A 27,630-nucleotide genomic window follows, 5' to 3' on the forward strand; every position below is an offset into this window, starting at 1 on the left:
GGCCGCCGGGGGCGCTGCGGGGGCCGCGGTTAAAGCCCCGGCCCGGGCGCACGCGCTCAGAGGGAGCCGGGCCGCCGTCGCAGTCCCCGCGCCCTGCGCCCGGTGGCCCCCCACCTCCGCCCCGCGGCCGCACCTGGCGCCCCCTGGCTCCCCCGGCCCCCGCGTGGCGTGGAGCCATCTTCCCTCACCTCCTACCGGAACCCTAGCTTGCTCCCGGCCCATGCGGCCCCCGCGGGCTCCCGGCCCCGGCTTCAGAACTCAGCCCTGCACCTGAGCGCGGGGCCCGGCAGGGTGTGGCGGCGGCGATGGGGAAACTGCAGTCGAAGCACGGTGAGCCGCGGGCCGGTGGGGCGGGAGGGCGGGAGTGCGGGCGGGCGGGCGGGAGGGCGTGGGGCCGCCTCTCACTGTCGTTTTCCTCTCCCCGCGTCCCGCCGTGCCGCAGCCGCCGCCGCCCGCAAGCGGAGAGAGAGCCCGGAAGGTGAGCGGGCGAGCCGACGGGCGGGGCGGGGGGCGGCGACCCGGGCCGGGACCCTCAGAGCTAGGAGCCCGCGCGCGTCCTGCCCTGGAGCCAGCGGTGGGGGGACGGGGCCGCGGGTCTCCAGGAGCGCGCGGGACCCCCACGTCTGCCCCTGCGCGGTCTCCAGGCGATGGGGACACAGCGAAGGCGCAGCGCCCGCGGGGCTCACGGCGCGTCTCTTTCCCTCCTCGGTGCGGGTTTCCCGCGCGTCCGCCCCCGGACCGCAGGGGACAGCTTCGTGGCGTCCGCGTACGCGAGCGGCCGCAAAGGCGCGGAGGAAGCGGAGCGGCGCGCGCGGGACAAGCAGGTAGGCGGCGGGGCGACGGCTGGGGTCGCGCTGCGCCCGCGCACCCGCCCGGGGGCAGGGAGCGGTGTCAGAGCTGTTCCTGGTGCCCGCCCGCGGACAGGCGAGACGTGGGCCGCCATGGCCGCACGAGTGACTGGGGGGCCAGGAGAGCCAGTCCCTCCCCAGCCTCCACGACGTCTGGGGCTCCCGTGGGGCGAGCCCTTGCTAGTGACCCATGCTGAGTGGCGGGTAGGGGAATCGGAATTCCTTGTCCTAGGCTGGGAGCCGTGTGGGGGCTCCATGTTTCGGGCTGGAGGAGCTGGGCGAGTGGGAGGGGCTGGACCTAGACGTCCCGGGCTGGGGGTCCCGGGGAGCGGGAATGCAGTACCCCGGCTGGATGAGCTGGAGGAGTTGGAGGAGAGGTGGGAGCTACAGGCCTGGGGCATCACTGGCCATAGCCTCAGTGCTCAATCAGCAAACATGGCCAGAGTCAGAGGCCTCGGTGCCTCCCATCTCTGGGAGGGGTGACCACAGGCCTGCTAGAGGCTCAGGAGACAGAGGGACATCTGCACAGCTGTGGCAAGGCTGCAGAGACTGCAAGGCTGGCTCAAGACCCAGGCGGCCCTGAGGGTGGGTGAGGAAGGTGCTATGTCCAGGAGCAGAGAACTGTCCAGGTCTGGGGCCCTGGAAGGGTCTGGGGTAAATTAGACCTGCATGTTTGCTGAGCGTGAGAAAGCTAACATTTGATGGTCATCAGTGTCAGTGTGAACTGGATCGGTGCAGACAGCCCCACTAGGTGGCCAGGCCCACACTTGCCCCTTGCTTCCTCCCCCACTGTCCCCAGAGGTCCCCAGACACAGAACATGCCGGGTCACGCAATCAGTTTCCTTTTTGGAAAGACATTGTTCTGGCAGTTGATTAAAAAAAGTTCTGGGTGTGTTTGGAGACATTTTCTGTAGCTCTGTCTTGAGAAGGGGCTTAGGTCTGCTTGGAAATTAACATGCAATAGAGTTAGGATTGGTGCTTCCTGAGAGTGACCATCTAACGCCTGTGATGGTGGGAAGCACGCTGTAAGGTACAGTAAGTTGGGTGGTCCTGTGAGCCTCTACTGGGACAGGGAGACCAGGGTGAGGTCATCCAGGGAGCTGTCCCCACCCCAATCTGGCTCTCTCTGCCAGTTACATTTGCACAGGGGCTTGCTGGTGAGTGGATTGTGCCACTTAGCAGCCAGGTGCTCCTGGTATGATTAGTCAGTGATGTGAGCACCTGGGGTGGGCGGGCGTTCACCTCTCTCGTGGTCAGGGCTTTGGCCGGCCCCTGTCCATTGGCCCACTGGCCTGGAGCCTTCTCCTTGGGAGGCGCAGCACCATGAACCTTAAAATCCCTGAGCCAGCGCCCTCACCATGAAGTGCAGCTCCCAGGGCCATGGGGCGAGGCCGGTGCGCTCTGGAAAATGCAGGTGCTCCTCATGTGACTACGATGTCAGCGTGAGGGCTGCTTGTGGGCGTTTAGACCTGCCACTCTACACTGGGACATTTTCTTTAGAGAATAGCTTGGGAATTGGGGCTTGCTTGGATTGTTACCTTCTAATTTTGCCATCATTTCATGAAAGAAAACTCCTTTCTAAGTTAAAATGAACAAACTCAGAATCAAAGGCTGTCCTGTGAATTAAATACATTTCAGCTTTCAGACAAAAGTGCTGCCTTTCTGTATTTTCCGCCTCTGGCCATGACTCCTCCCACCTGGCATGGAGACCCCAGGGCCCAGGTGCGCCCTCACCTGGCCAAGTGCCCTCCCTGCCACATTGCTGTTCCTCTCACCTGGCACCTGTTCCCCCTGCGACAGATCCTACTGAGGTCCAGGAGAGTCGCGGCTACCACAGCAAAGTGTCCCTCTGGCTCTCACCTTCTTCTTTTGTGTTGTCCAGAGCCTCGCCCATCGTCCTTGTCCTCCCAGGTGGTATCCACTGAGGAGGGCCAGTCCTGGGTCACCCAGGGCACCCCTCGTGATGCCTGGCTGAGGCCAGCGAGGGGACTCACTCCTTCCCTTCTCCAAAGTCCACCTCCTGGTTCCGTGCGAGGCATCCTGGGTGCCACAGAACGGTGGCAGAGAACCCTGTGGAGATTGGGCGCCCTAAGAGCCAAGACCTCCAACCTACCCTCTCTCCCCAGCCCACAAAATAACACAAATGAGATTGGCTATTATTAATTCCCTGTGAGCAATGCTGGCTCCTGCCTCTGTACGTGTCTGAAAACACCAACAGCAGCACTTTCCCAGACAGGTGTGTCTCTGCACCCCCGACGTGGCTCTCCCTGGCGACTCTGCGGAGCGCCACTCTTTGCTTTTGGCGGGACCTGCAAGGCTTCATCACCGAGTATCCCTGAAGGGCCAGGGCCATGGGATCACTGGTGACGGTGCCGTGAAGGTCTGGAGAGTGGATTGTGAGGGATCCGGAGTCCCTGGGGATGTGCGTGGGTGAGGAGTGGTGCCATGGTGGCAGTGCACTTGTGTGGCTGTTTTTCAAAGTGGTAGTGACTGCAGGGAGGATGGCTTCAGGCCTGGGAACAGGCTGCCCCTGCACACTCACCCTCACCATCTGGTCTGCGAGACTAGCTTTAATTTCTACAGCGCTCCCTGAGGCTGGCGGAAAATGGTTCTGAAGACAAGAGTCACTGTTAACTGGAATGTTGTTGTGAATGGAGCACAGGCTTCCATGAAGTAGTGCTGAGGAAGGTGCGCTGGGGCTAGCTCCAGAGGCAGCATATTGTAGCGAACACTCGTGACAGACCAGCCAGTGCGTGGAGGAGGCCGTGGCCCTGGCCTGCACGGGGGGCTCTTGCCCACATCTGCAGGAGGCAGCAGGCACGGCTCTGACTGGCCCGTCTAGGGCAGGTCCCAGCTTACAGGAGGCACTCGCCAGTCCCATCCCCATGCCACAGCCCTTCTGAGTGTGCCAACATGGTACATGTTTCCTGGAAGGGAGCCAGGAGGACCACAGTCGCAAGACCTGCTGGCTCTGTCCAGGGCTGAGCTCCAGGCCAGGGCCCAGGCCTTCACCTGCACTGGCCTCTGGCTTCCAGCAGCAAACTCCATCTGCCCTCAGCATGGCCTTGCTCACGGGAACTGGGCTCAGCCCCACTACATGGCTTGATGCCTTCCGACTGGAGCCAGCCACAGTGCCCCAGAGGCTCATATGCCTGCAGCTGGCCTTCCCCCAGAGGCAGGGGTGGGGCTGCCCCTTCCCTGCCCCTCCTGGCCACCCAGGAGCCAGCGCTCACTTGTCCTCTGTGGGTCCAGAGAGCTGGATGTGGCAGTGGGATGCCCAGTTCTCGGTCAGTGGGAGCAGTTTCTTGTAGAAGATCCTGGAAAATTCTTCATGGCTTCAAGCACAGTCTGGACGCTACCGCATCAACACAGAGATGCAGGGTGGGGGCAAGATACACATTTGCAGGAAAGACTCGGGCCAGTGCACGTGCGCCCAGAGACAAGGCAGCGTGGACCATACTCTGCTTGGTGCTCGGCCACGTGCCACACAGAAGGAGAGGTTGTGGGTGCCCAGTCCACCCTGCTCTGCATTTGGGGGTGCAAGCCACTCCAAGATGTCCAGGAGAATGGCAGCTTCCAAAGGGAGCAGGGGCGCCTGGGGATGCCTCCAGCACAGACTCTGAGGGCCAACCTTCTGTCTTCTGTGACTCATGTTCCGGGACCCTGTGTCCTCATGGAGCTGAGGCCCACGTGGGGCTTTGTGTCAGAGCCGGCGGCAGCTGCAGTGTGTCATGGCTGCCCTTTGCTTTCTTTTTGGTGCCCTCTGTGTGCCTGGCCCTTGGATACAGGCAGCCGTGTTCCTACCCTGGGATGTGGCCCGGCCATGTGGCGAGGCCAGCACAGACATGCACAGAGGCTCAGGCACAGAGGGAACCGAAGGGAGTTGCCAGGCCACCTGGTCATCACCCCTTGTGGGAGGCGTCGAGGTCACCTCTGGGCATGACACCTGATGCCCAGCACCTGAGAGCCATGGGACGGGTTGGACACCGTGTATGTAGTTTCTGTGCCAGCCTGGGCCTTGGGCCCACTGAGGGCTGTGTGTGCGCCCAAGCTCTCCACCAAGCCGCAGGCATCCCCTGTCCTGCAGCAGGGGCTCTGGGGTGCTGACTGGGAGAGCGTGCTGACTGGGAGAGGCTGCTGCCGGTGCCTGGCCATGAGGTTGGGCCAGTGGATCTGTGTTGCCCATGGTGGAGGCCGGAGGCTGGCCAGTGGCGTGATCCTGCCCGCTCGGGTCACTGCACCTGGACAGTGCAGATGTGCATTCTCAGTGTCGGCCCCTGCGTCTGTGAAGTGCATCCTGAGAAGCCCTGCACATGGACCAGGCAGGTGTCTGGATGGAGGCCCTGGAGCACAGAGCGTCCCTGCCACAGGGCCTTGGGCTAGAGCTGGGGGTTTCACAGACGAGGCCATCTGGGGCAGCTGTCACCCCTGGACTTCCAAAACAGCTTCCTGAAGCTAAAACTGCCCATTTTGCTGCTGAATGAGCTGAAGTTTTAGATTTCTGCAGGTGAAAGAAGACAGGCGGCTGCACCCTGTTCTCCTCAGTGGGCTGAACCACCATGGGAAGCCTGGTGCTGCTCCGTCCTCCTTCCTTCCTACTTGTGGCTGAGTAATTTGAATTCCTTTGAGGTTTTCATCTTGTTTTGGCTAAAGAGCTTACATCTTTCCTTTTCTTAAAAAACCCAGGCTGGTTTGCAATCCTCGGAAACCAATCATCAGCCCTGCAGCTTTGGGCCGCCGTATGCCTGCATTAGGGGGTTGGGGGTCCATCAGACGCACACGCGACTCCTGGGAGCCGCGGGAACTGTGGCTGGTGCCGGCCGAGGCAGTTGTGCCAGAAAGGGCAGGGCCGTCTCGAGTACCCATCCACGAGTGCCCTTCGGTGCACTGGGCCCCTGCTGTGCATGCCTCCCATGTGAGCAGCAAGGTGATGGTGAGATTGGAAGTGCAGTTTCATCTGCCTTTTAGGAGTGGCTGGCTCTCCTTTGCCCCTGGGTGGCCACCGCTTGTTCAGAGCTGGCAGTAAGTCCGTGGCAGCCCCAGGTCCAGGCCCCGACTGGGGGAAACACGCACCTTGCCACTGTCCTGTCTAGGCTAGGGTTGGGGGTTCGGCTCTTTCTAAGGAAGCCAGGAGTCTGGGCCAAGGGCTCCTGTCCTCCACCCCCGCTTTGCGGCCAAGGGATACCCACCTGGTCAGCCCCGACAGAGGCTGCGAACGAAGTCCTGGTCAAAGACCATAGTTGGGAGCCACCATATGGCCGTTTTACGTGTGGCCCCCTCGCCAGCACCAGGTTTCTGTCATCCCATCGTTAGCAGAGGCGGCTTGCAGGGTGGCTTGACAGCCTCTGGACCCGGCTTCGGACTCGGTGCTGCCACTCACAGCCTGGCCACATCCCTCATGCCTGGGCCGCCTGCTTCCCCTTGTGGTCCTGCGAGGAAAGACAAAAGGGACAGCTCCACGCTCCATAAGGCCAGGCAGCGAGGGCCACCTGGAGAGCAGCCAGGTGTGGCCGGGCCCCTTCCTGGCCTTTTGCCCCAAGTGCTGGGGTGCTGCAAGCCAGAGGGGTGCGTGAGTCCGTGAGCTTGTGCCAAGATGCTGCGGGCCTGATCCGTACTGCACAGTCATCTGAGCTGTCAGCAAGCTCTCACTGGTTGGCAGTGCCCACAGCCTCCCTGGCGTGGCCAGGTGTGGTGGGAGCAGAGGCCAGTGGGTGGGAGTGGGGTCCACTGTCCTTCCTGTAGAGAGGAAGCCTCTGGCCTCCTGGCTGCTGTTCTTGAGTTGGCAAAGCCACACTTTACGGAAGCAGTAGTTCTTGAAGCCAGACACACCTGAATTTGGAGTTGCCCAGCCTACCCCAGAATTTGTAGACAGCTACCTGCCAAATCACTGGGTCCCTGGAGCTCTGAAGGCTGAGCCCTATATCCTTCCTGCAGGGCTCTCAGACAGATGCCTGCATCAGAAACTCCCTGGGTTATGACGAAAGGCCTATGACACCCCTAGGGAGTTGGGGAAGCCTCAGGAGCATCAGGAAGCAGGAGGAAGCAGGAGCCACTGCTGGGGTGAGGTCAGCATTTAGGGGCGGTCTTGCCCGCACATGCTGCTGCCAGCATTTCAGGGTGGGCTGCTCCCAGCAGGACTGCAGATCGGCCTGTCCGTGTGTGGAACCCGAGGGGGCCTGTGCTGCGTCCTGGGGCACTCATGCTGGAGGGTTCCTGTGGCTCCGTCCTCTCACAGGTCTTACCAGCCGTGGCCCCTCTCCTGTTGGACTTGCCTTCCTGAACATGGGGAGGGGTCCCGAGCCCAGGACCCCTAATCAGTTCCAAGGGCTCCAGAGCTTTCAGTCTCTGCCACCTTCTGAGCCGTCGTCTGTCACAGATCATGACCGTCAGCTGTCCCTGGAGGTGCGGAAGGAGCCCTTCCCGCGGGGCTGCTGGATTAACGCCGGAACCATGGGGAGCAGAAGGCGCGGTGTGTGAGAGGGGTCTGCCCAGGTAGCAGGATCCCCCCCGACACCGGACACTCCCCAGCGTGGGGCGGAGCTCGTGGTGCTGGCCGGGAGGGACACACGGTGCTGACCTGGCTGCCGCCTCTGGGCTGCGAAGCCTGGACCTGCTGGGACAGGAAGCTTGCAGAGACCCCGATCCGCTCTCACGGCGAGCTGCACCCGTGCTGGCTGATGGGAGCTTTAATCTGCTTTCATGTTGGCAAATACTTGGCAGGGCACCCTTTGGCAGCCTTTCACGCTGGCGTGAAACAAATTGGGTCTGTTCGATCCTGTCCTGCGCAGAGCTGGAATTCACTGGTGGTGATGGCCAGCCCTTGGCAGCTGTAGGGGGAGGGTTTGTTTTCCTTTTGTTCTGCAGAATTTTCCAAGGAAATAGTAAATAGTTTTGCGCACCAAAATCAGAGAAGCTAAAAAACACAAAATATTGTAATACAAACATTCAAATTGGAGATTATTTTAATGGTAAGTGTCTTGGCGGATTTGGACTGAGAGCCTTGCCAGAGGCTGATGGAAACGGGGGTCCCTCCTTGCTGTCTCCGGTGAGGTTCTCCGTGAGGCACTCACGTCGGTAGCTGGCAGGACCCTCCAGGGCTCCCACCTGCCCTTAAGGCCGTGGTCCTGCGTGGATGTACTTCCAGGACGAGGCCTCTCACATCCGCTAAGGGGGACATGACAAGAGCTACAGCTGTTTTTGGATAACAGAGCCGACCCCATCCTCCTTTCCACAAAGGATAACAGAGCCGACCCCATCCTCCTTCCCACAAAGGATAACAGAGCCGACCCCATCCTCCTTCCCACAAAGGATAACAGAGCCGACCCCATCCTCGTTCCCACAAAGGATAACAGAGCCGACCCCATCCTCGTTCCCACAAAGGATAACAGAGCCGACCCCATCCTCCTTCCCACAAAGGATAACAGAGCCGACCCCATCCTCCTTCCCACAAAGGATAACAGAGCCGACCTCACCCTCGTTCCCACAAAGGATAACAGAGCCGACCCCATCCTCCTTCCCACAAAGGATAACAGAGCCGACCTCATCCTCGTTCCCACAAAGGATAACAGAGCCGACCCCATCCTCCTTCCCACAAAGGATAACAGAGCCGACCTCATCCTCGTTCCCACAAAGGATAGCAGAGCTGACCCCATCCTCGTTCCCACAAAGGATAGCAGAGCTGACCCTATCCTACTTCTCACCAGGACGTGCCTGGACATGGTGCAAAGCTGCTGCCCCTGGTGGCCTCCCTGCTGCCCCGGGGACGTGGGTAGCCTGGCTCTCTGTGGCTGGCGTCTGGGCCTCAGCGTCCTGGGGTCCTCAGAGGGACCCCATGTCCCTCTGCCCACCATCACCGCCTGCTCTCTTGGCTGCCCAGGTGCACCCAGCTCAACTGTCCCGAGGGCATGCCAGCTGTCCCAATGGCCAGGTCCGTGTGCCCTGCACCCTTCAGGGCAGCCACTCATGCCTGAGACCAGCCAGTCCCAGACAGAGCTGGAGCAGGGGCCATTTCAGTGGCCCTGATTTTGCTCCTGAGGGCTGTGGTGTAACACGAAAGAACGTTGCTGTAGGCTTCCGGCTGTGGGATTCCGGGGCTGTCTTTGCCTTGCGCTGCTGGATAGAGCAGGACCTGCACCTCTGTTTGTCACAGGCTTGTCCTGGGCACCGCCTCAAAAGGAGGAAACAAAAACAGAAGGGCTGAGTCCCGGAGCCAGGACCCCAAACCAGAAGTCCTTCCCAGAGCCCGCAGCCCCACCACGGGGCCGCCCTGCAGCCCCACCAAGGGGCCGCCCTGCTGCCCCAGGGCCTGAGCTGCTTTCTGGATGCTGGGAGAACCGGACAGTGGCTGCTGGAAGGCAGGCCTGGAGGGCTCTGGGTGCTGGGGTGCGGGTGAGGCCGGGCATGGGTGCAGGCCTGTGGTGCTGGGGTGTGAGAGATGCTGGGCTGGAGTGTGGGAGAGGCCAGGCAGGGGTACAGGGCCCGTGGTGCTGGGGTGTGAGAGAGGCCGAGCTGGGGTGCAGGGCCTGTGGTGCTGGGGTGTGGGACAGGCCAGGCAGGGGTGGGGGCTGCCACTTGATGTGGGCATCAGGACAGTGTGTGGTGAGGAGGCATGGAGGAAGCGTGGCCCCCCAGAGGCTTCCAGGCTGGGCAGCCACTGCAAAGGCCCTGAGGCAGGAGTAGGCCTGGAGGATGGGACGGTAGCAGGCAGGGGCTGCGGGAGACACAGCGGAGGAAGAAGAATGGCGGCCCCCACCCATCTCCCTCTGCCAGAAGGAGCCACGGGCACAGCCTACAGGTGTGCACTGGTCTCTGTGCTGTGGGAGGCCAGACCTGGTGTCTGTGAGGAGCACCACAGCTGCAGGCCTGCCGGATGACCCTCGGGTGACACTTTGGGGTGGAAGACTCCCCCACCCTGCGAGCCAGGTTCCTCGGCTCCGAGCCCCGTCCTCACATCTGTGGAGCAGGTGGGGCCACTAGCAGGGGCTTCTGGCCCTTCCTCTCCTCCCATTGATTTGTTGAAAGCGATTTAGGTTTTCTGTAAAACAAAGCGGACATGGGCCCGGGGAAGGTGCTTGCGGGTATTTCATGAGCTTTTCCAGGCCTGAGACATGTTTTAGGTGGCAGCGGGCTCACGTGTGTTGGAAGAGACTGGTCACAGTCAGGGCGACTCGGGCTTGCGCTCAGACGGTGACGCCCAGCCCCCTTGTCCCCAGGGTGACAGGGAGAGGTGGCAAGAACTGGCAGCTGCCCACAGGCTGAGCCGAGCCCAGCAGAAAGGCCCAAGGCCGGAGCACAGAGGTGGCCTGGATGCTTCTGGCCGGTGGTCAGGACCCTGCCAGGCCTTGCTTGGAGGCATCTTGTGTGTGAGGGGAGCCCTGCCCATGCCAACCCACCTAGCTGTGCCCAGGGGAAGCCGCCCCAGAGGCCCATTCTCGGGGTCCGTTTGCCTGTTGTGGGGAGAGAGTGGCGCAAGCTGGGCCCACGGGGAGGAACATCCTTGGCCTCCGAGAGGGCAGAGAGCACCATCCCTGCTTTGGGGCATCTAGGGGAGCAGCAGGTGGGGACGTCACGCCTCTGTCCACAGCGCAGTCTGGGAGACTCAGAGCCCTGTTGGTGAGTCCTGGGTCAAAGGGCATAGCGACCAGGCCAGAGCGTCGCCTTCCCGCTGTCCCTGTGGCGGGGCTGTGATTGCCTCTAGCTTTAGTGACCGGGGCAGTGGTCCTGGCTGCCTGCACCTCCCCTGCCAATTATACCCCCTATAGGCGCCCCCCGTGCCAGCTGCTCCTCTTTTGCGGTTGGAGTGACCCCAAGACGTGCTGTAAGGGTGTCTTTGTGTGCGGCTCAGAGCTCATCCCGAGAACCCTGCAGCCTCCGGGCCTTGGATCCAGCGCCCTTCCTGAGACGAGATTGTGTGTCCCGTAACAAAGATGCGCGTGGTCTTCTCTGAACAATTTTTACCTCTCACGCGTGGGTTCTCACCGCTCTCCCCTGAGAGTGGGCTGTGGCTTGTGTGGACGGCAGCCGCCAGGCATAGCCCCTGCCCCCTAGAGCCCTCTGCAGCCTCGGCCAATAGCAAAGCCGCAGGTGGCCACTGGGCCCTCCTTTCATCTCGTGGAGCCCCTCGCCAGCCACAGCAGGGCCCTCGTGGAGGTTCTGAGATTGTCGCGTGCAGGGCATGCGACAGGAGTGCTTTAGAGAAAGAAAAGGCCTTGATTACTTGTTTGAGTAGCTCAGTCCCCAGCGTCTGGAGCTGTAATCAAATATAAGCCCCTCCACCAGCATTTTCCGCTGTTTCTCTCTGGTAAGGACATCGACGTTGCATGTTCACATATGGTGTCTTCCAAATTAGAAAAAAGAAAACCCTGAAACGCAGCAGGGTTCTTTCCAGCTTTGGAATTAATCTTCCTTTGAAATAGGAAACATGAGGCTTTAATAGGAATGAAAGAAAACAAAAACGTCCGGTGGGTTTTTCCTGGGGAAGAATTCAGATAGAAGTGGATTCGGGTCTGCTTTCAATCCCAGTGGAATTCAGCCTCCTCTGAGTGGCGCGGTTGAGGGTGCAGCCGTTCGGAAGTGCAGGGCCCGAGTCGTGGTTTTATTTTGTGTGTTCTGCGATCTGGATGGTAAGCTGAGGGTGGCAGCTGCATTTGGCAGGTTTTCCTTTTTCTGTGACATTGGGGATCGTTAGCTCTGAAGACAAAGACAGTAGCAGGCGTGACTGGGAGAAGAAAATTAGGCGTGCGGATGAGTTGTGAAATGGTTGTCTAACATTCAGTGTCAGCACTTCAGGAGGCTGAGAGTTGAAGGCAGGGAATAAAGTTTCGGCAGAGTTTATGATCACGCCTCTATTATCTGGGCAGAGGCACACACATGTATATGTAGGTGTATGTATGATGTGTTCACATATGTGAGTACACACGGGTATACATACATATATACAGGTTACACACACATGTACGTAGGTCTGTATTTAATACCTGAGCTGAAAACATTGCAAGGCACCTGCTCTCCACCCCCAGCCCCTGGTCACCCTGCTCAGCCTCAGCCACACCTGGCTGACGATGGACACTCTGGGAGGGCTGTGGGTTCCCATTCCTGAGCCAAGGTGTGGGCCCAGTGGCGCTCACGGCTTCCCCCTCTCATCCGCGTCGGTTAATGCGGGTAAAGTGCTCCCTGAGTCCCTCTCTCCAAGCGTGGGGAGAGGGAAGCTCGGCTGCCTGGTCGTAAAGCCAGGTCTTGCTGACCACGTGTTGCTTGTCTTTTTTTTTTTTTTTTTTTTTCTGCATGTGTTTTACGTTGGGGTTAATTTCATGGGCAGGGCAGCCCTGGGCCTGTCCCTGTAACTCATCTCTTCACTTCCACTTGTAAGGATGCCCCGTGGGTTGGGCTGGGTGCCCCTTGACCCCTTGGTGTGGTCAGTCGTCCCCTTAGGCTGAGCGTCCACCCTCGTGGCAGGGGTGGGCCCTGCAGAGACCCTCCCTGGGCTTAGGGCGTTTACTGGGTGAGGGGGCGGATGCCAACACAAAAGCCCTGTAGTGAGGGAGTGAGGGGCGTGGGTAGTGTGGCACCTCCACGTTTTCCCATTTAAACAATCCAGATGATGAAAAGCTGCTGTGAGGCAGGATGAAGAGGGAGACAGAAACATTTCTATTTTCTGATCTTGTAGGAAGTTAAGTCGCAGCAGAACTCTGGCTTGTGAGGACATCTGAGTATTTTAGGAGACCTTTTGACCCCAAAGTTACTGCTTTTCTAGGTATAAATTTCACATGTGGTTATTAAAAGATCTCTCAAACCCAGAAGAACCGATGGGCAAAATCTGCAAATGCCTCTCAGATATGGAGGCTCCGTCTGAATGTATCTAGGGCTTATGTGGGAAGCCCGGCTCCCCTGCCCGGTCCCCCCGGCCCCCCACCTCCCAGCCCCTCTGCTCCTCCCGCTGACCCGGCCCCCCGCCCCTCCACCCACCCACCCATCCCAACCCAACCCCTGCCCCCGACCCAGCCCCCCCCAGCCCCTCCCCACAGGGCCTTAGTCTCATAGTCCTTAAATCTTTCACTTTAGAACCAGAAGTTCAGAATAGCAAGCACAGCCTGGAAGGAACTGGCGCACAGTGTTGCTGTAGCCTTTCTGGGCCCCAGCTGCACATGTGTCGGAATTATTAAGCCCATAAAACTACATTGTCACATCTGAAACTGTTTAGCCATTGAAACCGAGACTTTGACTTCAAAGCCGGCTGCGGGGTTTCCAGACAGGCGCGCTGGCGGATCACCTTGAAGTCAAATTCCATCCTATGGCGGCCGGCAGAAGTGGGCCCCCGGCACCTCCTTGTAAGAAAACACTCTCTTCCGCAGACGCCGGTGGCAGGTTCCCCCCTCCCACGGTGACATTTTGGAGAGGCTTCTTTGCATCTGAGCTCCCAGCAGGGTTGAGGCGGATGGGGTGGTGGTCTTTGCATTTAAAGAGCCTTGGAAACCACTGCTCCCCACCAGGCCCCAGGCCCTCTGCCTGCTGCTCCGGGCCCCTCCCCCAGGGCCGCCTGCAGCCTGCTGCGACCAACCCCCGGCCTCCTTCCCTGTTTCCTGCTGGCCTCATCTTCCACCTTGTCTCATAAGGTGCCCTCCTACCCTCCCCCTACCGCCAGTCGAAACAGGGTCCTTGCTGTCCTTCAGCCCCAGAGCCTGCACCCTTGACCTTGCTGGCCCCTGTCCACCAGTTGCCAGTGGCGCTGTCCCTGTCCCTGCTCTTCCCACCCGCTGCGGGTGTCCCAACCCATTGTCCCTGCTCTTCCCACCCGCTGTGGGTGTTCCAGCCCTTTGTCCCTGCTCTTCCCACCCGCTGTGGGTGTTCCAGCCCTTTGTCCCTGCTCTTCCCACCCGCTGTGGTCGTCCCAGCCCTTTGTCCCTGCTCTTCCCACCCGCTGTGGCTGTCTCAGCCCATTGTCCTTGCTCTTCCCACCTGCTGTGGGCGTCCCAGCCCGTTGTCCCTGCTCTTCCCACCCGCTGTGGCTGTCTCAGCCCATTGTCCCTGCTCTTCCCACCCGCTGTGGGCGTCCCAGCCCATTGTCCCTGCTCTTCCCACCCGCTGTGGGCGTCTCAGCCCATTGTCCCTGCTCTTCCCACCCTCTGTGGGCGTCCCAGCCCATTGTCCCTGCTCTTCCCACCCACTGTGGGCGTCCCAGCCCATTGTCCCTGCTCTTCCCACCCGTCCCAGCCCATTGTCCCTGCTCTTCCCACCCGCTGTGGGCGTCCCAGCCCGTTGTCCCTGCTCTTCCCACCCTCTGTGGGCGTCCCAGCCCGTTGTCCCTGCTCTTCCCACCCTCTGTGGGCGTCCCAGCCCGTTGTCCCTGCTCTTCCCACCCGCTGTGGGTGTCCCAGCCCGTTGTCCCTGCTCTTCCCACCCGCTGTGGTCGTCCCAGCCCTTTGTCCTTGCTCTTCCCACCCTCTGTGGGTGTCCCAGCCCGTTGTCCCTGCTCTTCCCACCCGCTGTGGCTGTCCCAGCCCTTTGTCCCTGCTCTTCCCACCCGCTGTGGGTGTCCCAGCCCATTGTCCCTGCTCTTCCCACCCGCTGTGGCTGTCCCAGCCCGTTGTCCCTGCTCTTCCCACCCACTCTGGGCGTCTCAGCCCGTTGTCCCTGCTCTTCCCACCCGCTGTGGGCGTCTCAGCCTGTTGTCCCTGCTCTTCCCACCCGCTGTGGTCGTCCCAGCCCTTTGTCCCTGCTCTTCCCACCCTCTGTGGGTGTCCCAGCTCGTTGTCCCTGCTCTTCCCACCCTCTGTGGGTGTCCCAGCTCGTTGTCCCTGCTCTTCCCACCCTCTGTGGGCGTCTCAGCCCGTTGTCCCTGCTCTTCCCACCCGCTGTGGTCGTCCCAGCCCTTTGTCCCTGCTCTTCCCACCCTCTGTGGGTGTCCCAGCCCTTTGTCCCTGCTCTTCCCACCCTCTGTGGGTGTCCCAGCCCGTTGTCCCTGCTCTTCCCACCCGCTGTGGGTGTCCCAGCCCGTTGTCCCTTCTCTTCCCACCCGCTGTGGGTGTCCCAGCCCGTTGTCCCTTCTCTTCCCACCTGCTGTGGGTGTCCCAGCCCGTTGTCCCTGCTCTTCCCACCCGCTGTGGGTGTCCCAGCCCGTTGTCCCTGCTCTTCCCACCCGCTGTGGGTGTCCCAGCCCTTTGGGTTCCTTGGGATCCAGACATCACCCTCAGCCTTTTCCTGAGAGGCCCAGCTCCAGCCCGTGTGCCATATCCCAAAGCTCCCCTCCCTGAGCCACCTGCCAGGCACTCACTTCATTCTACCACGTCCAGCATCCTCCCAGCCCCCGAGGCAGGAGGTCACTGCTGGCCTGGACGTGGCCTTGGTCCTGCCCAGCCGCATCCCAGGTGCCTCCCGAGTGCCCTGAGGTGGCGGTGGCTGCAGCCTAAGCTTGGCAGGCGCCCACCTTGCTCCTCACCACCTGGCATCCTGCCTGAGCCCCACAAACTGGCCCTCGATGCCATGACAGCCCCGTAATTCTGGCAGCCTTGGGCCTGGCAGCCCAGTTTGTAGGATTAGCCCTGCAGAACAGGGTGGCCACAGGGGTGTCAGCAATGACCACAGGACATGGGCCAGGCTGTCGCCCCGGCCCTTCTTTCCAGCTCCTGGGGGCCCCCTGGGCACAGCTCCAGAGCCACTGCTTGACCTGCCAAGGACAGGGAGGTGCACCGAGGCCATTTCCCCAGTGGCAGAAACTTCGAGCCAGGGGATCCACCCGACAGGGCCGTCCCCACCACAGTGCAAGGTGGCCGAGGCGCTGGGGAGCCGGGGTGCAGCCTGGGAGGTGCCTATGGATCCAGGGGTGCCAGGTGCTGCTGGTGGCGATGAAAGCTGTAGGAGAGGCCCATCCTGTGTCGGGCAGTGCAGGAGCTGCGCCTTCTGGATAATGTCCCAGACTTGGGGCTCCACACCCACTCCAGAGGGACCCGGGAGCCCCGAGGTCTGGAAAATGCTGCCCGCCACGCCCACCCAGTTCTCTGAAGCCTTCCTCTCTGTCTCTCTCCTCCCTCCCTGCTCCCTCTCCTCTGCCTCGGCTCCCATCACCTCCACCCTCCCAACTCGTGGGGAGACGTTGGGCTCCAGGGGATGCTCCCAGCCTGGTCTCCTGGACACGCCATGACCTTTGCCTGTTGATCGGGGTTGGTATTTCTAGAACCCTAGACCAGGGTTTAGGTCGTGTCCCAGAGGGCCGTGACTTCACTGTGGACACCCGTGTGTTTCCCACCGGGCGTTCCACCAGAGCTGTGGCCAACAGCTGCCCTCACGAGGCCCAGAAGGGGACAGCGCCTCCTTGCATTTGCGAGACCTGGGAAAGGTGCCTGGCCGTGCCCACCTGTCCACTGGGAAGAGGACATCACCCACTCCAGGTGGCTCCCAGAGGTGCCTGCACCGGCACTTCCAGGTTGAAGGCCATCAGGATGATACCTGTGGTGCAGCTGCCTGGCGCCTCTGCAGGGGTTCCGACAGACGGGGTGGCTCTGGGGGGCAGTGGTGCTCCAGCTGCTGGGCGCTACCGAGCGCTGGCACATGGGGAACACACTCCTTTTGACTTTTCCAAGGAAGCTGGGGGTTGAGGTTTTGTGAGCGTCTCTCCGTGCCTGGCCGCCTGTGGAGGCTGTGGTTTGCATCTTACCGTCTGGGCTGGGACCAGGACGGGGGCTGGGTGCTGGGAGGACAAAGAGCTCGGCCCGGTGCCTGTGACGGGGATCAGATGTCCTCACTGTCGTGGCGGGGGTCAGATGTCCTCACTGTCGTGGCGGGGATCAGATGTCCTCACTGTCGTGGCGGGGGTCAGATGTCCTCACTGTCGTGGCGGGGGTCAGATGTCCTCACTGTCGTGGCGGGGGTCAGATGTCCTCACTGTCGTGGCGGGGGTCAGATGTCCTCACTGTCGTGGCGGGGGTCAGATGTCCTCACTGTCGTGGCGGGGGTCAGATGTCCTCACTGTCGTGGCGGGGGTCAGATGTCCTCACTGTCGTGGCGGGGGTCAGATGTCCTCACTGTCGTGGCGGGGGTCAGATGTCCTCACTGTCGTGGCGGGGGTCAGATGTCCTCACTGTCGTGGCGGGGGTCAGATGTCCTCACTGTCGTGGCGGGGGTCAGATGTCCTCACTGTCGTGGCGGGGGTCAGATGTCCTCACTGTCGTGGCGGGGGTCAGATGTCCTCACTGTCGTGGCGGGGGTCAGATGTCCTCACTGTCGTGGCGGGGGTCAGATGTCCTCACTGTCGTGGCGGGGGTCAGATGTCCTCACTGTCGTGGCGGGGGTCAGATGTCCTCACTGTCGTGGCGGGGGTCAGATGTCCTCACTGTCGTGGCGGGGACGTGGACAGTGGCCTCGGGGCGGTTGGCTCACAGACCAGGGTGGCCTTCCTGAGCATCCCATAGGGCCATGGGACCTGAAGCAAAGGCCACCTGTTGTTGACGCCGTGTGACAGACGCCTGCTGCTCATGCAGCTGCGAAGCTATGGGTTCTGGTCCCGGAGGCCTCCGTGGGTTGGGGTCAGACCCTCCTCCCAAATCTGAGGTGATGCTGAGTGAGGGAGTGGGGTTGAGCTGCTCAGGCAGATGCGGCTGCTTTCCTTATGGGATGAGGCCCCACGGGGCAGGCCCACGGTCGGGTTCCCTGTCCTCCCAGGGGCCAGGAGAGCCCCCGGCATCGCAGGAGGATGCCATGGGCGGGGGGGGGACAACGGGCATGGGGAGGTCTGCAGGCCAGCCGTGGGGTCCCTGCTGACATGGAGGGTTCTCAGGGATGCAGAGCAGTGGGACAGGCACCCCAAACCGGAAGTGCAGCTGGGACAGGAAGGGGGGCGGAACAGGTTGGGGGGTCACAGGAGGGTCTCGCTGGGGACAGGGCCAGAGGGATTGAGGGGGAGGGTTGGGCCCTCGGGAGGGAGTGAGGGTAGGGTGGGTCCTCAGGAGGGCGAGGCCAGGTGGGGGCTGCATCTCAGGGAGGGGCGCCCGCCCTGGGAAGCTGAGGCTTTGGTGGGTGCCGGGGCACATTGGGCCAGGCCTGCTGGGATCCCGTGTGCGGACTTGGCCTCTCAGAAAGTCTTCCCAGTGGGGAGGGGCCGCACATCTGGCCAGCGGCCCGGGGGCAGGTTTTATAAGTTGCAATTAAAGCTCTTGGTCTTCTAGTTAACCGAGGTAGCGTAGATTAAAGGGCAGTTTTATGCACCCAGGACAGATCTGATGAAATCACCAGCCACAGACATTGGAGTGGCTTTGACTGCAGATGTTTATTTTTTCCCGTTTGATCCTCCCTGCATCTCAGAGGTAGCTGTTGACGTGGGTCTTAGAGAAAACACTGTGTGTTCGAGCGCTGAGAATTCTAGGGCTGAGGTATAAGGGGATATTTTTTTAATGTGGTTTTCCTCTGTGTTAGGAACTCAGTCATGGGCTGGTTGGTGTAGTATTGGCTGGTTGATACAGCGTTGGCTGGTTGGTGCAGCGTTGGCTACGTGGTGTAGTTTTGGTTGGTTATTACAGTTTTTATTGGTTATTGTAGCTTGGCTGGTTGGTGTAGCGCGCAGAGCGTTTCCAGACATCAAACCACGGGTCTGTGCAGATTCTGTCTTGAACAGCTGCGCCCCTCCTTCTGCCACCCCGTGCATTTAGACTCCTGTCTGTAACCAGTGAAATCCCCCACAAGTGCGCTCAGAATTTTTAGAAACACGGCACGGGCTGCGTTTGCATTTTCACTGTATTAGCTTCATGCGTGGAGTGTGTGATGCGCTGTTTCTCACTTGACATGTTCAGCAAATCGTGGGAAACACTTAAAAATCCTTAAAAAATACTCCACCCCGTCCAACCCGCCGCCCGCTGCCCGTCCTCAGGAGCCACCGCACCTCCGGCTCCTCTGAGTTCTGGCACTTTCCAGGAAGCCACTGCTGCTGCCCCTCATCTGGGCAGCGATGTGGCCTCCATGAATGACATCCAGACAGCGATGTGGCCTCCATGAGTGACCTCAGTTAAGGCTCTTTAGCAAGGAGTGCTGTGCACGCCGGCCCTTAGGCCCCAGGGCACCTCACTGCTATCTGTAAGGAGGCTCAGGGCACCCAGCACCGTGCAGGAGGCCTGAGCTCTGCCTGCTGGTCTGATGGGAGGTGAACTGGGTGCCTGAGGGGGGATTGTGGTGGGTGGGGGACTGAGAACCCTGGGGGCTTCACCACACAGGTCCCCTGCACCCTCCCCACATCCCAGAGGAGAAGGTCTGGGCTGGAGCTCCCAAGGGTAGACAGGGATGCCTCGGGGCACCCACCTCAGCATTTAGGGTCACCTTCCCCTCCCAGCCCTCCACAGTGGCAGTGCCTGCATCCTTCAGCCTGGGCGTTGGTGGTCTTGGCTGCCCCCCTCCACAGTGACAGTGCCTGCGTCCCTCAGCCTGGGCGTTGGTGGCCTTGGCCCCCCTCCGCAGTGGCAGTGCCTGCATCCCTCAGCCTGGGCGTTGGTGGCCTTGGCCCCCCTCCGCAGTGGCAGTGCCTGTACCCCTCAGCCTGGGCGTTGGTGGCTTTGGCCCCCCTCTGCAGTGACAGTGCCTGCATCCCTTAGCCTGGGCATTGGTGGCCTTGGCTGCCCTTATGACACCATTTCTGTCGGCAGCCACCTCCAAGCACCTGCACGAGTCCACCTGAGGGGCTGTAGAGCTCCTGGTATCTGGTCCATCCCACGAGGATTCTGTGCCCATGGGGGCTGCAACTCTGGGGCTCTGGGCACCGCTCTGCACTCCACGGAAGCCCACGACTACAGCCTCACCCATTATTCTGATTTTGAAAAAAATAAACAAATAACCACAGCCTGGGTTTTAGAGATGATTTGGTTTTATGCCAGCGTCCACCTGGACAGAGCTTTTCCCTCACAGCGGTGCCTCCCTGCTGTGTGGATGTACAAAGGCCTCGCCGGGGCTGGGTTCATAGGGCCCCTCAGGCTGCAGCAGCCAGTCCCGGAATGTCGGGACTGCAGCCCCCAGGAGGGAGGCCTACTTTTTAATAATCAGCTGTTTTGTTTCTTATTAAAATGAGGGCAAGCTCTCCTGCCTCCCGCTGGGAGCTGCCCACCCTGCCTTGGCACCGCCCTGGGCGGCCGGCAGGAGACCTCAGCTCCGGGGGGCCCTTGGCTCAGCCACAGGGAGGGCTGGGGGCCTGGGTCTGACTCAACAATATTCAGCCTCGGCAGCGTCACCTTAGTGCTCATGTGTGGATGGGGGTCTGGTCCCTCTCTCCCCACCCAAGGTCTGGGGTGGCAGCTGGCCATCCTGGAACCTTCCACCATACCCTGTTTGGACCCTGGCCAGTGACCACGGTGGCAGGAGGTGCTTGGGGGGGTCCAGGTGCCCTCGAGGGTGACCCTGCTCAGCCTCCTGCCTGGGCCAGACTCCAGGAACCCCAGGGACCCCGGCAGGGCAGACAGCCCCATAGGAGGTCAGAAGAGATGAGGGGCACATGACCCCTGGTCAGGAGGAAAGGATGAAGCCGTGGGGACCGTGAGGGCAGTCCCAGCTGGGCAGCCCTGGGGTCCTGTGTCCACCCACGGAGACACCAACTTGGCACCAAAGTCATCTCCAGGGTCAGGCTCTGGCCGTCCAGGTGGACGGGACTGAGCTCTGTGCTGTATCTCCTTGTGGGCTCTCCACGGCTTTCCAGGGGCTCTCCACGGCTTTCCAGGGACCTGGAATCAGAAGCAGAAACACAGCTGCCCATCCCTCCCGCCCGCCTGCCCGAGAGCTGCCTGCTCTCAGGAAATGCTCCAGGGCGGTGTGTGCTGGGCCAAGGGGCTGCGCACCTCCAGCACTGCGCAAGGCCCCTGCCCTGACCACAGTCTGTCTCCTTCTCTGTGTCCTCAAGGCTGCAGATTATTCATGAGAACCATGTGAGCTTCGGCTCAGCTGAAACACCACTGGGATGTGTTTGAAGTTTTTCCCCATTTTCCGTAACTGGTCTCGGCCGGCAGCCCTAGAAGAGGCGTGTTGGGGTCCTGGGCAGCCATGCGGGCAGCGGCTGGAGTCCTCGTGTCAGGCTCCAGTGGGCAGTGCTGGGAGCAGGCCCCAGAGCGAAGGGGCAGTGTGTCTCCTCTTGCATTTAGGGTAATCCAGCATGGGGGCCCTGGCCAAGGGGATCCCCAGGGCAGCACTGACTGAAGGGGTCGTTCCAGGCAGCTGCGTCTTCCACCTGGAAATGCTTTGGGGAACCTGACAACACGGGAATGTCTGTGTGTTTTGCTTCCTAAAATCTGAGGCTGAGTGGGGCACGAAGGGTTGGTGTTTCTGGACCCAGAGATTGAGACGCCCCAGGAGGCCTGAGGCGAGTGTCAGGCTCCAGTCCAGCCGCCCAGAGCTCCTGCCCGTCTCCCGCCTGCCCACTGAGCTATGTGGCCACTGACTGCCCCGTTCTTCCTGCAGGAGCTGCCCAACGGGGACCCCAAGGAGGGGCCTTTCCGGGAGGACCAGTGTCCCCTACAGGGTGAGTGCAGCTCCCGCAGCCCTCCCTCCCCAAACTCACAGACTTCATCCCGTACCAAGGCAACGCCGAAAACCACCCTTAAAACAACCCCATGTGCGGAGCGAGGGCACTTCCCAGGCTTAGACACACTTTGTTCTTAAAGAGTGCATGGCAGCACAACTCACAGGGTCCTCGCTGGACTGGCAGCTGCGATCTGGCAGCGGAGACCAAAAAGGCCCGTCCCATGGGCAGAGCCCTAAGCGTTACCTTTATGTATTCGGAGTCTCTGTGAGCCTGTGTTTGTGGATGGGGGTGGCTCTGTAGAAAGGGGACCTGTGAATTTTCAAGTTAGCCCTGGGCTGGAGGATGTGTGAGATGCTGGCCCAGCCTAAGTCACTGCCATGCGTGTGTGCCTCAGTGGCACCAGTCCTACCTGTGGCGCGTGGCAGGTCAGCACTTGGCTTACCTGTGGGTCTGTGGGAGGGTGCTGGGAGGCCAGCCAGCAGGGCCACCTTCGGATGGCTGCTGAAGCCGAGAGAGGCACCCAGACCGCCTCAGTGGGAAGGCAGGCCCAGAGCATTGTCCCAGCTCAGGCTCGACGTGCACCTGTCTGCAGGTGCTGAGCCCGGACAGTCCCACACTCCTATCCTGGGGACGCGGCTTGCAAGTGCTGGAGAATAATGGAATAATTGTGCCCCAGAAACCAGAGGGCTGTTCATCCATCCTGCCCAGAGGCTGGGGGGAGGGGGCCGCCTGTTGACACACTCAGTGCACAGGTGGCCTGCGTGGCCTGCGGGCTCAGTGCTAGGATTCTGGAGTGGAGGGCCATAGGGACTGTGTCTATGGGGAGGGGGCCCGATGATGACACAGGGAGCATCTCCTGGAGGCCCAGGCTATGTTCCCCTATCTGTGCTCCTCGGAGTCTGCTGCACCCCCAGCTCTGAGGTAGTGGTTGCAGTCGGGGGCCACCGTGAGCTGGTGAGAGGAGGGCACACCGGGCTGTGGCTGGCCGGGATAGGGCCTCCCTCCCCTCCGCAGGGGTCCCAAGATCGGGCTCTCAGCTCAGGCCCGTCTGGACAGGATCATGGTGTGGTGAGGGGAGAGCAGCGAGGGCCCCCAATGGCGGGCCACATCCTCCATGTGCCCTCTGCTAGCCCCTTCGCCTCCTCTTGTCCCCCTAGTGGCACTCCCCCCTGAGAAAGCTGAGGGCCGCGAGCAGCCGGGACAACTCCTCAGCACAGATGACGGAGAGAGGGCAGCAAACCGCGAGGGCCCGCGAGGACCGGGCGGGCAGCGCCTCAACATTGACGTGGGTCTCTCTCCGGCCTCACTTGCGGGAACACGTCCCTGGGGCCGGGGGCTCAGGGACAGGCATGTGTTGCCCTAAACTGGGCATCTGTGGACACGGCATAGTTCACTCAGTCTTCCCCACAGTTCACCCCGTTTAAGGCATTGAAGCAGAACTTGAATGTGCAAGCCAAAGTCAGCAGGAGCCAGAGAGTGCAGGATGTTGCTGTGAATTTGGCCAAAACTGGTCTGGCATTAAATAACTTGAGCCGCGTTCCCAGCCTTGGTGCCCTTGGCACTACAGGAGTAATGCCAAAGCTGACTTGACGGACAGCCCGACTCTCTGCCCGCTGGAGGCAGGGCACAGGGCTTCCGTTTCCCAGGAGGGCTCAGGGAGGAGTGGGGTCTCCGTGTCCAGTCAAGATTTCTGGAATTGACAACACTTGACGGCCAGTGTGTCCTCTTCTCCTTCTGGGTGACGTGGAGTGCTTGCATGAGCTGAGATAGGTGTCACTGTGGGGGAACCGAATCACAGGGCACAAAGCTGGGTCCCCCCAAGGAGGGCTGGAGCTGGGCAAGAAAGGGTCTGCTGGTTCAGGGCTTGAGCTCCAGCCACGCTGCCCTCTAGGCTCTGCCTTTCCCAGCTGGCAGGAGGGACCCCTGGGAAAGGCCCCAGAAGATCCTTCCCCCTGTGGAGTTGGGCGTGTTGGCGTGGGTAAGAGGCGAGGTCCCGGCCCCCGCGTCCCCCCACAGGCACTCCAGTGCGACGTCTCGGTGGAGGAGGGCGACCGTCAGGAGTGGACGTTCACGCTCTACGACTTTGACAACTGCGGGAAGGTCACCAGGGAGGTAGGTGAGCTTGTGTTTGCGTCAGGTCCACAGTAGTAGACAGACGGGGCAGACAGACTGTGCTGGCCTCGCGATACCTCAGGGGGCAGGAGGGGACCTGCCTGCTGCGCGGTCCTCATGCCAGCTGGGCTTGCGTCTCCCCGGGGCCCAGTTCACGTGTGTTTCTGGGCCGAGCCTGCGCCGCCCATTTCTGCGGCTGTGCTTCCCACACTGCAAGGCTGCCCTCAGGGCACTGGAGGCGCTCACAGGGCCACCTGGGCAGACCCAGGCTGCTCCGAGAAGATGCCTGTGTTGGTTCCTGAGGTCTGTTGCTGGATGCAAGGATGGCATAGGAAGGGGCGGGGGCCGGATGTGTTTCCTGGCAGGGAGGGCGGGTGGCATCCCCTGGGGTCTGCTCTGTCAGTGAAACTGATGCCGGGCCCCAGGACATGTCCAGCCTCATGCACACCATCTATGAGGTCGTGGATGCCTCGGTCAACCACTCCTCGGGCAGCAGCAAGACCCTCCGTGTGAAGCTAACCGTCAGCCCTGAGCCCTCCAGCAAGAGGAAGGAGGGTCCTCCTGCTGGCCAGGGTGAGTGAGGCCTGGGCACACACAGAGGACCCTACCCAACATTGGCAGGGGCCTAAGCTGTGTGCGCGGGACAGGGAGGGACAAGTGAGTGGATGGAGAAGTGAGTGGGTGAATGGATGGGTGAGTGAGTGAATGAGTAAGTGGGTGAGTGAGTGAGAGAGTAAGTGGGTGAGTAAGCAGATTAATGAATGAATGAACGAGTGAGTTAATGAATGAGTGAACCAGTGAGTGAGTTAATGAATGAGTGAACAAGTGAGTTAATGAATGAGTGAACGAGTGAGTTGAGTGTTAATGAATGAGTGAACGAGTGAGTTAATGAATGAGTGAACGAGTGAGTTAATGAATGAGTGAACGAGTGAGTTAATGAATGAGCGAACAAGTGAGTGAGTTAATGAATGAGTGAACCAGTGAGTGAGTTAATGAATGAATGAATGAGTGAGTTAATGAATGAGTGAATGCTGAATGAAGGAGGGAGGGAGTGAGTGATGGCAGGACCCCCCCTTTCAGACCGGGAGCCCACCCGTTGCAGGATGGAGGGTGAACTGGCAGAGGAGCCAAGGGTGGCTGACAGGAGGTTGTCTGCACACGTCAGGTGAGGGCTGGGGCGCCAGGGTGGGGCTGTGCCTTAGGCGGGGGCACCCTGGCCACACCCCTGCTTGCCACAGGCCACACACCATCCTCTAGGTCAGACCTGCTGGGGGCACCTGGTCCAGCAGCTCTGTGGGGCATGGGCCCTTCCAGCATCTGGCACCCTGGCTGAGCTGGGCCCCCAAGTCTGTCTGAGCAGAGGGCTTTCAGGGGCAGCAGCCACAGCAGCCTTGACACCCTCAGTCTGGACTTGCTGTGGCTCCACTCAGCAGCTTTGGGGGCAACAGGGCTGGGGGTGGCTGGGGCAGTGGCTGAGGGTGGCTGGGGCAGTGGTTCGGGGTGGCTGGGGCAATGGCTAAGGGTGGCTGGGGTAGTGGCTGGGGATGGCTCAGGCAGTGGCTGAGGCAGTGGCTGGGGGTGGCTGGGTGGCTGGGGTGTGGCTGGCGCAGTGGCTACAGTGGTCCCAGAGTGGTGATCAGGTGCCACTACAGCATGAGCCACTCCCTAGAGCACCTGCGGCTCTGGTGCCTGGGAAGGAGTTCACAGGATTCTGGGGGTCGGCCGTGACCTTGTTTCTCTGGACAGCACTTGACTGTCTGTGCCCAGGCGTCCACTCTCCTTCCTGCTCTGCGAGGAGGTGGGTGCCGGTCAGGATGCACCCCGGACCCCTGCCGCCTGCTGTAGGCACCCCGTCATCAGGGGTGCGCCACCCAATCTGTGCGGGGGTCACGCCCTTCTCTGTGCTCCAAGCAGGAGGCCCAGTACTGACCCCCAGCCCTGCTCGGAGCGGGGGCCCTACTGCGTGGACGAGAACACGGAGCGCAGAAACCACTACCTGGACCTCGCCGGGATTGAGAACTACACGTCCAGATTCAGCCCTGGTAGGTCCTGGAGGCCACCCTGGGCGCGAGGCCCTGGCTGTGGGTGCCCATTGAAGGTCTTGATTCCCACAGCCCTGAGTGCAGGGGGCCCTCCCTGCCCCGCCCCGCCCCACCCCACCCCACCCCACCCAGGACGGCACCCAGGTCCTTCCACAGCTACCTGTTGGTCGTGGCTGCCTCCTGGCTACCTGTTGGTGCCGCCTGAAAGCAAGGCGGGCGTCCCGTCCAGGTGTGTGTATGTGGCGGGTGGGGGGGTGCCTGGTTGAAAGTGAGATGGAAGACATTGGGTTTGCATTCAGGGAAACCCTGCCTTGGGGTGAGAAGTCAGTATTTTAGGGTGGAATCACCGGCTCAGTCAGCAGAGGGGGTCGTCCAGTAGTGTGGATGGCCGGCAGTGTGGACAACAGGCAGTGTGGACGGCAGGGCAGGCAGTGTGGACAACAGACAGTGTAGACAGCAGGCAGTGTGGATGGCAGGCAGGCAGTGTGGACGGCGGGCAGTGTGGATGGCAGGCAAGCAGTGTGGACAGCAGGCAGTGTGGATGGCAGGCAAGCAGGTGGATGGCAGGCAAGCAGGTGGATGGCAGGCAGCATAGATAGCTGGCAGCCTGCCCAGCACACGTTTATTTCCGACTAGCAGCACCCCTATGTGGCCTGCATGGAGATTCTTGTACCAAAGCCCAGGCCACTCCCCAAGGGCTGGGGCCAAGTCCCTCTCATAACCCCGGCTTCAGGAGTCCCCAGGGGCAGGAGGGGTGGAGCTGGATCAGGGTCATGGGGGCTCAGTGTGCTGTGTGCTGACCCTGCCCTCCTTGGCCGCGCTCTGCACAGGAGCTGCACCCTACAGGGCTCGCACTGCACATTGTGAAGGTGGCAGTCCTGAGTCCTTCTCAAATCTATTTTGTAATGAGGGTTTAGGGGATGCGAATCCTGGGGGCGCCCTCCCTGATATAACCTGGCTTTCTGCCACGGCGCCCCAGGCAGGGTCTCAGCTGTGCAAGAAGAGAAGCTCCACTCCCAGGACACACAGTGGGGACAAGGCTAGAGGAGTCGGCCTTTGCAGGGAGCTGTGGAGCCAGGCAGGTCACCCACAGTGGCCGGGCCCCTTCCCTTCAGGGCTGGTGGCCGTCTGACTGCAGACTTGGCTAACAGACTGGCCTCAGGTGGGAACCCTGGCGCAGCTCTTCCAGTGGGCCCTGGGCCGTTTCTGAGGAGATGGGAACCTGAGCCTGCACTCCCAGGGCCTCACACTCTGACCTGTGTCCGCAGGGTCCCCTCCTGTGCAAGCCAAGCAAGAGCCCCAGGGCAGGGCCTCGCACCTCCAGGCCCGGTCCCGCTCCCAGGAGCCAGACACACATGCCGTACACCACCGCAGGTCACAGGTGCTGGTGGAACACGTCGTGCCAGCCTCGGAGCCTGCTGCCCGGGCCCTGGACCCGCAGCCCCGGCCGAAGGGGCCGGAGAAGCAGTTCCTCAAGTCCCCCAAGGGCTCCGGGAAGCCGCCTGGGGTGCCAGCCAGCAGCAAGTCCGGGAAAGCCTTCAGCTACTACCTGCCGGCCGTCCTGCCGCCCCAGGCCCCTCAGGACGGCCACCACCTCCCGCAGCCCCCACCGCCACCCTACAGCCACAAGCGGTACCGCCAAAAGGGCAGGGAGGGCCACTCGCCACCCAAGGCCCCACACGCCCAGCCTGCCACAGTGGAGCACGAGGTGGTGCGGGACCTGCCGCCCACGCCAGCAGGAGAGGGCTACGCGGTGCCAGTGATCCAGCGGCACGAGCACCACCACCACCACGAGCACCACCACCACCACCACCACCACCACCACTTCCACCCGTCCTAGCGCCACTGCCAAGCACACCTCACTCCCAGCACACCATGGCCCGCGACCTCAGGGCAGGGAGCAGAGCAGCTGCCAGCTGTGTGCCCATGGGGAGCCCATCCCCCCCCCCCCACCTCCGACAGCAAACAGCAACTGACTGCAGGTGCTGGCATGATGGAGGCGGTGCACCTTGGACACGTGGACAAGGCCCAGGCGCCCTCTGCTCTTCTGCCCTCGATGCCACATGGCGGTGAACACATCTGAAGCCACTACGTTTCCCGGCTCTAAGGCTCGTCTGTGTAACCCATAAAACCTGCTTTGATTCCAAAA

At 61.3% G+C, this 27,630-nt stretch overlaps 1 protein-coding gene across 2 annotated transcripts; it reads left to right on the forward strand.

Moving 5' to 3' along the window:
• Nucleotides 1–48: 48 nt before the first annotated feature.
• Nucleotides 49–27,630, forward strand: NKD2 (NKD inhibitor of WNT signaling pathway 2). 2 transcript variants are annotated; one of them, XM_016952897.4, is made up of 10 exons: nucleotides 49–330; nucleotides 443–478; nucleotides 745–824; nucleotides 21,264–21,324; nucleotides 22,485–22,612; nucleotides 23,344–23,439; nucleotides 23,865–24,012; nucleotides 24,520–24,604; nucleotides 25,354–25,481; nucleotides 26,465–26,628. In XM_016952897.4, exons 1-10 carry the CDS (start codon nucleotides 306–308, stop codon nucleotides 26,611–26,613), a joined length of 936 nt encoding a protein of 311 aa, XP_016808386.1. In that variant the 5' UTR covers nucleotides 49–305; the 3' UTR covers nucleotides 26,614–26,628. The 2 variants fall into 2 exon arrangements, with proteins under 2 accessions (XP_016808386.1, XP_016808385.1); XM_016952896.4 differs by lacking the exon at nucleotides 26,465–26,628 and adding an exon at nucleotides 26,750–27,630 and having other exon boundaries at nucleotides 50–330.

This window comes from Pan troglodytes, chromosome 4 (genome assembly GCF_028858775.2).
Source record: "Pan troglodytes isolate AG18354 chromosome 4, NHGRI_mPanTro3-v2.0_pri, whole genome shotgun sequence".
Lineage (NCBI taxonomy): Eukaryota > Metazoa > Chordata > Mammalia > Primates > Hominidae > Pan > Pan troglodytes.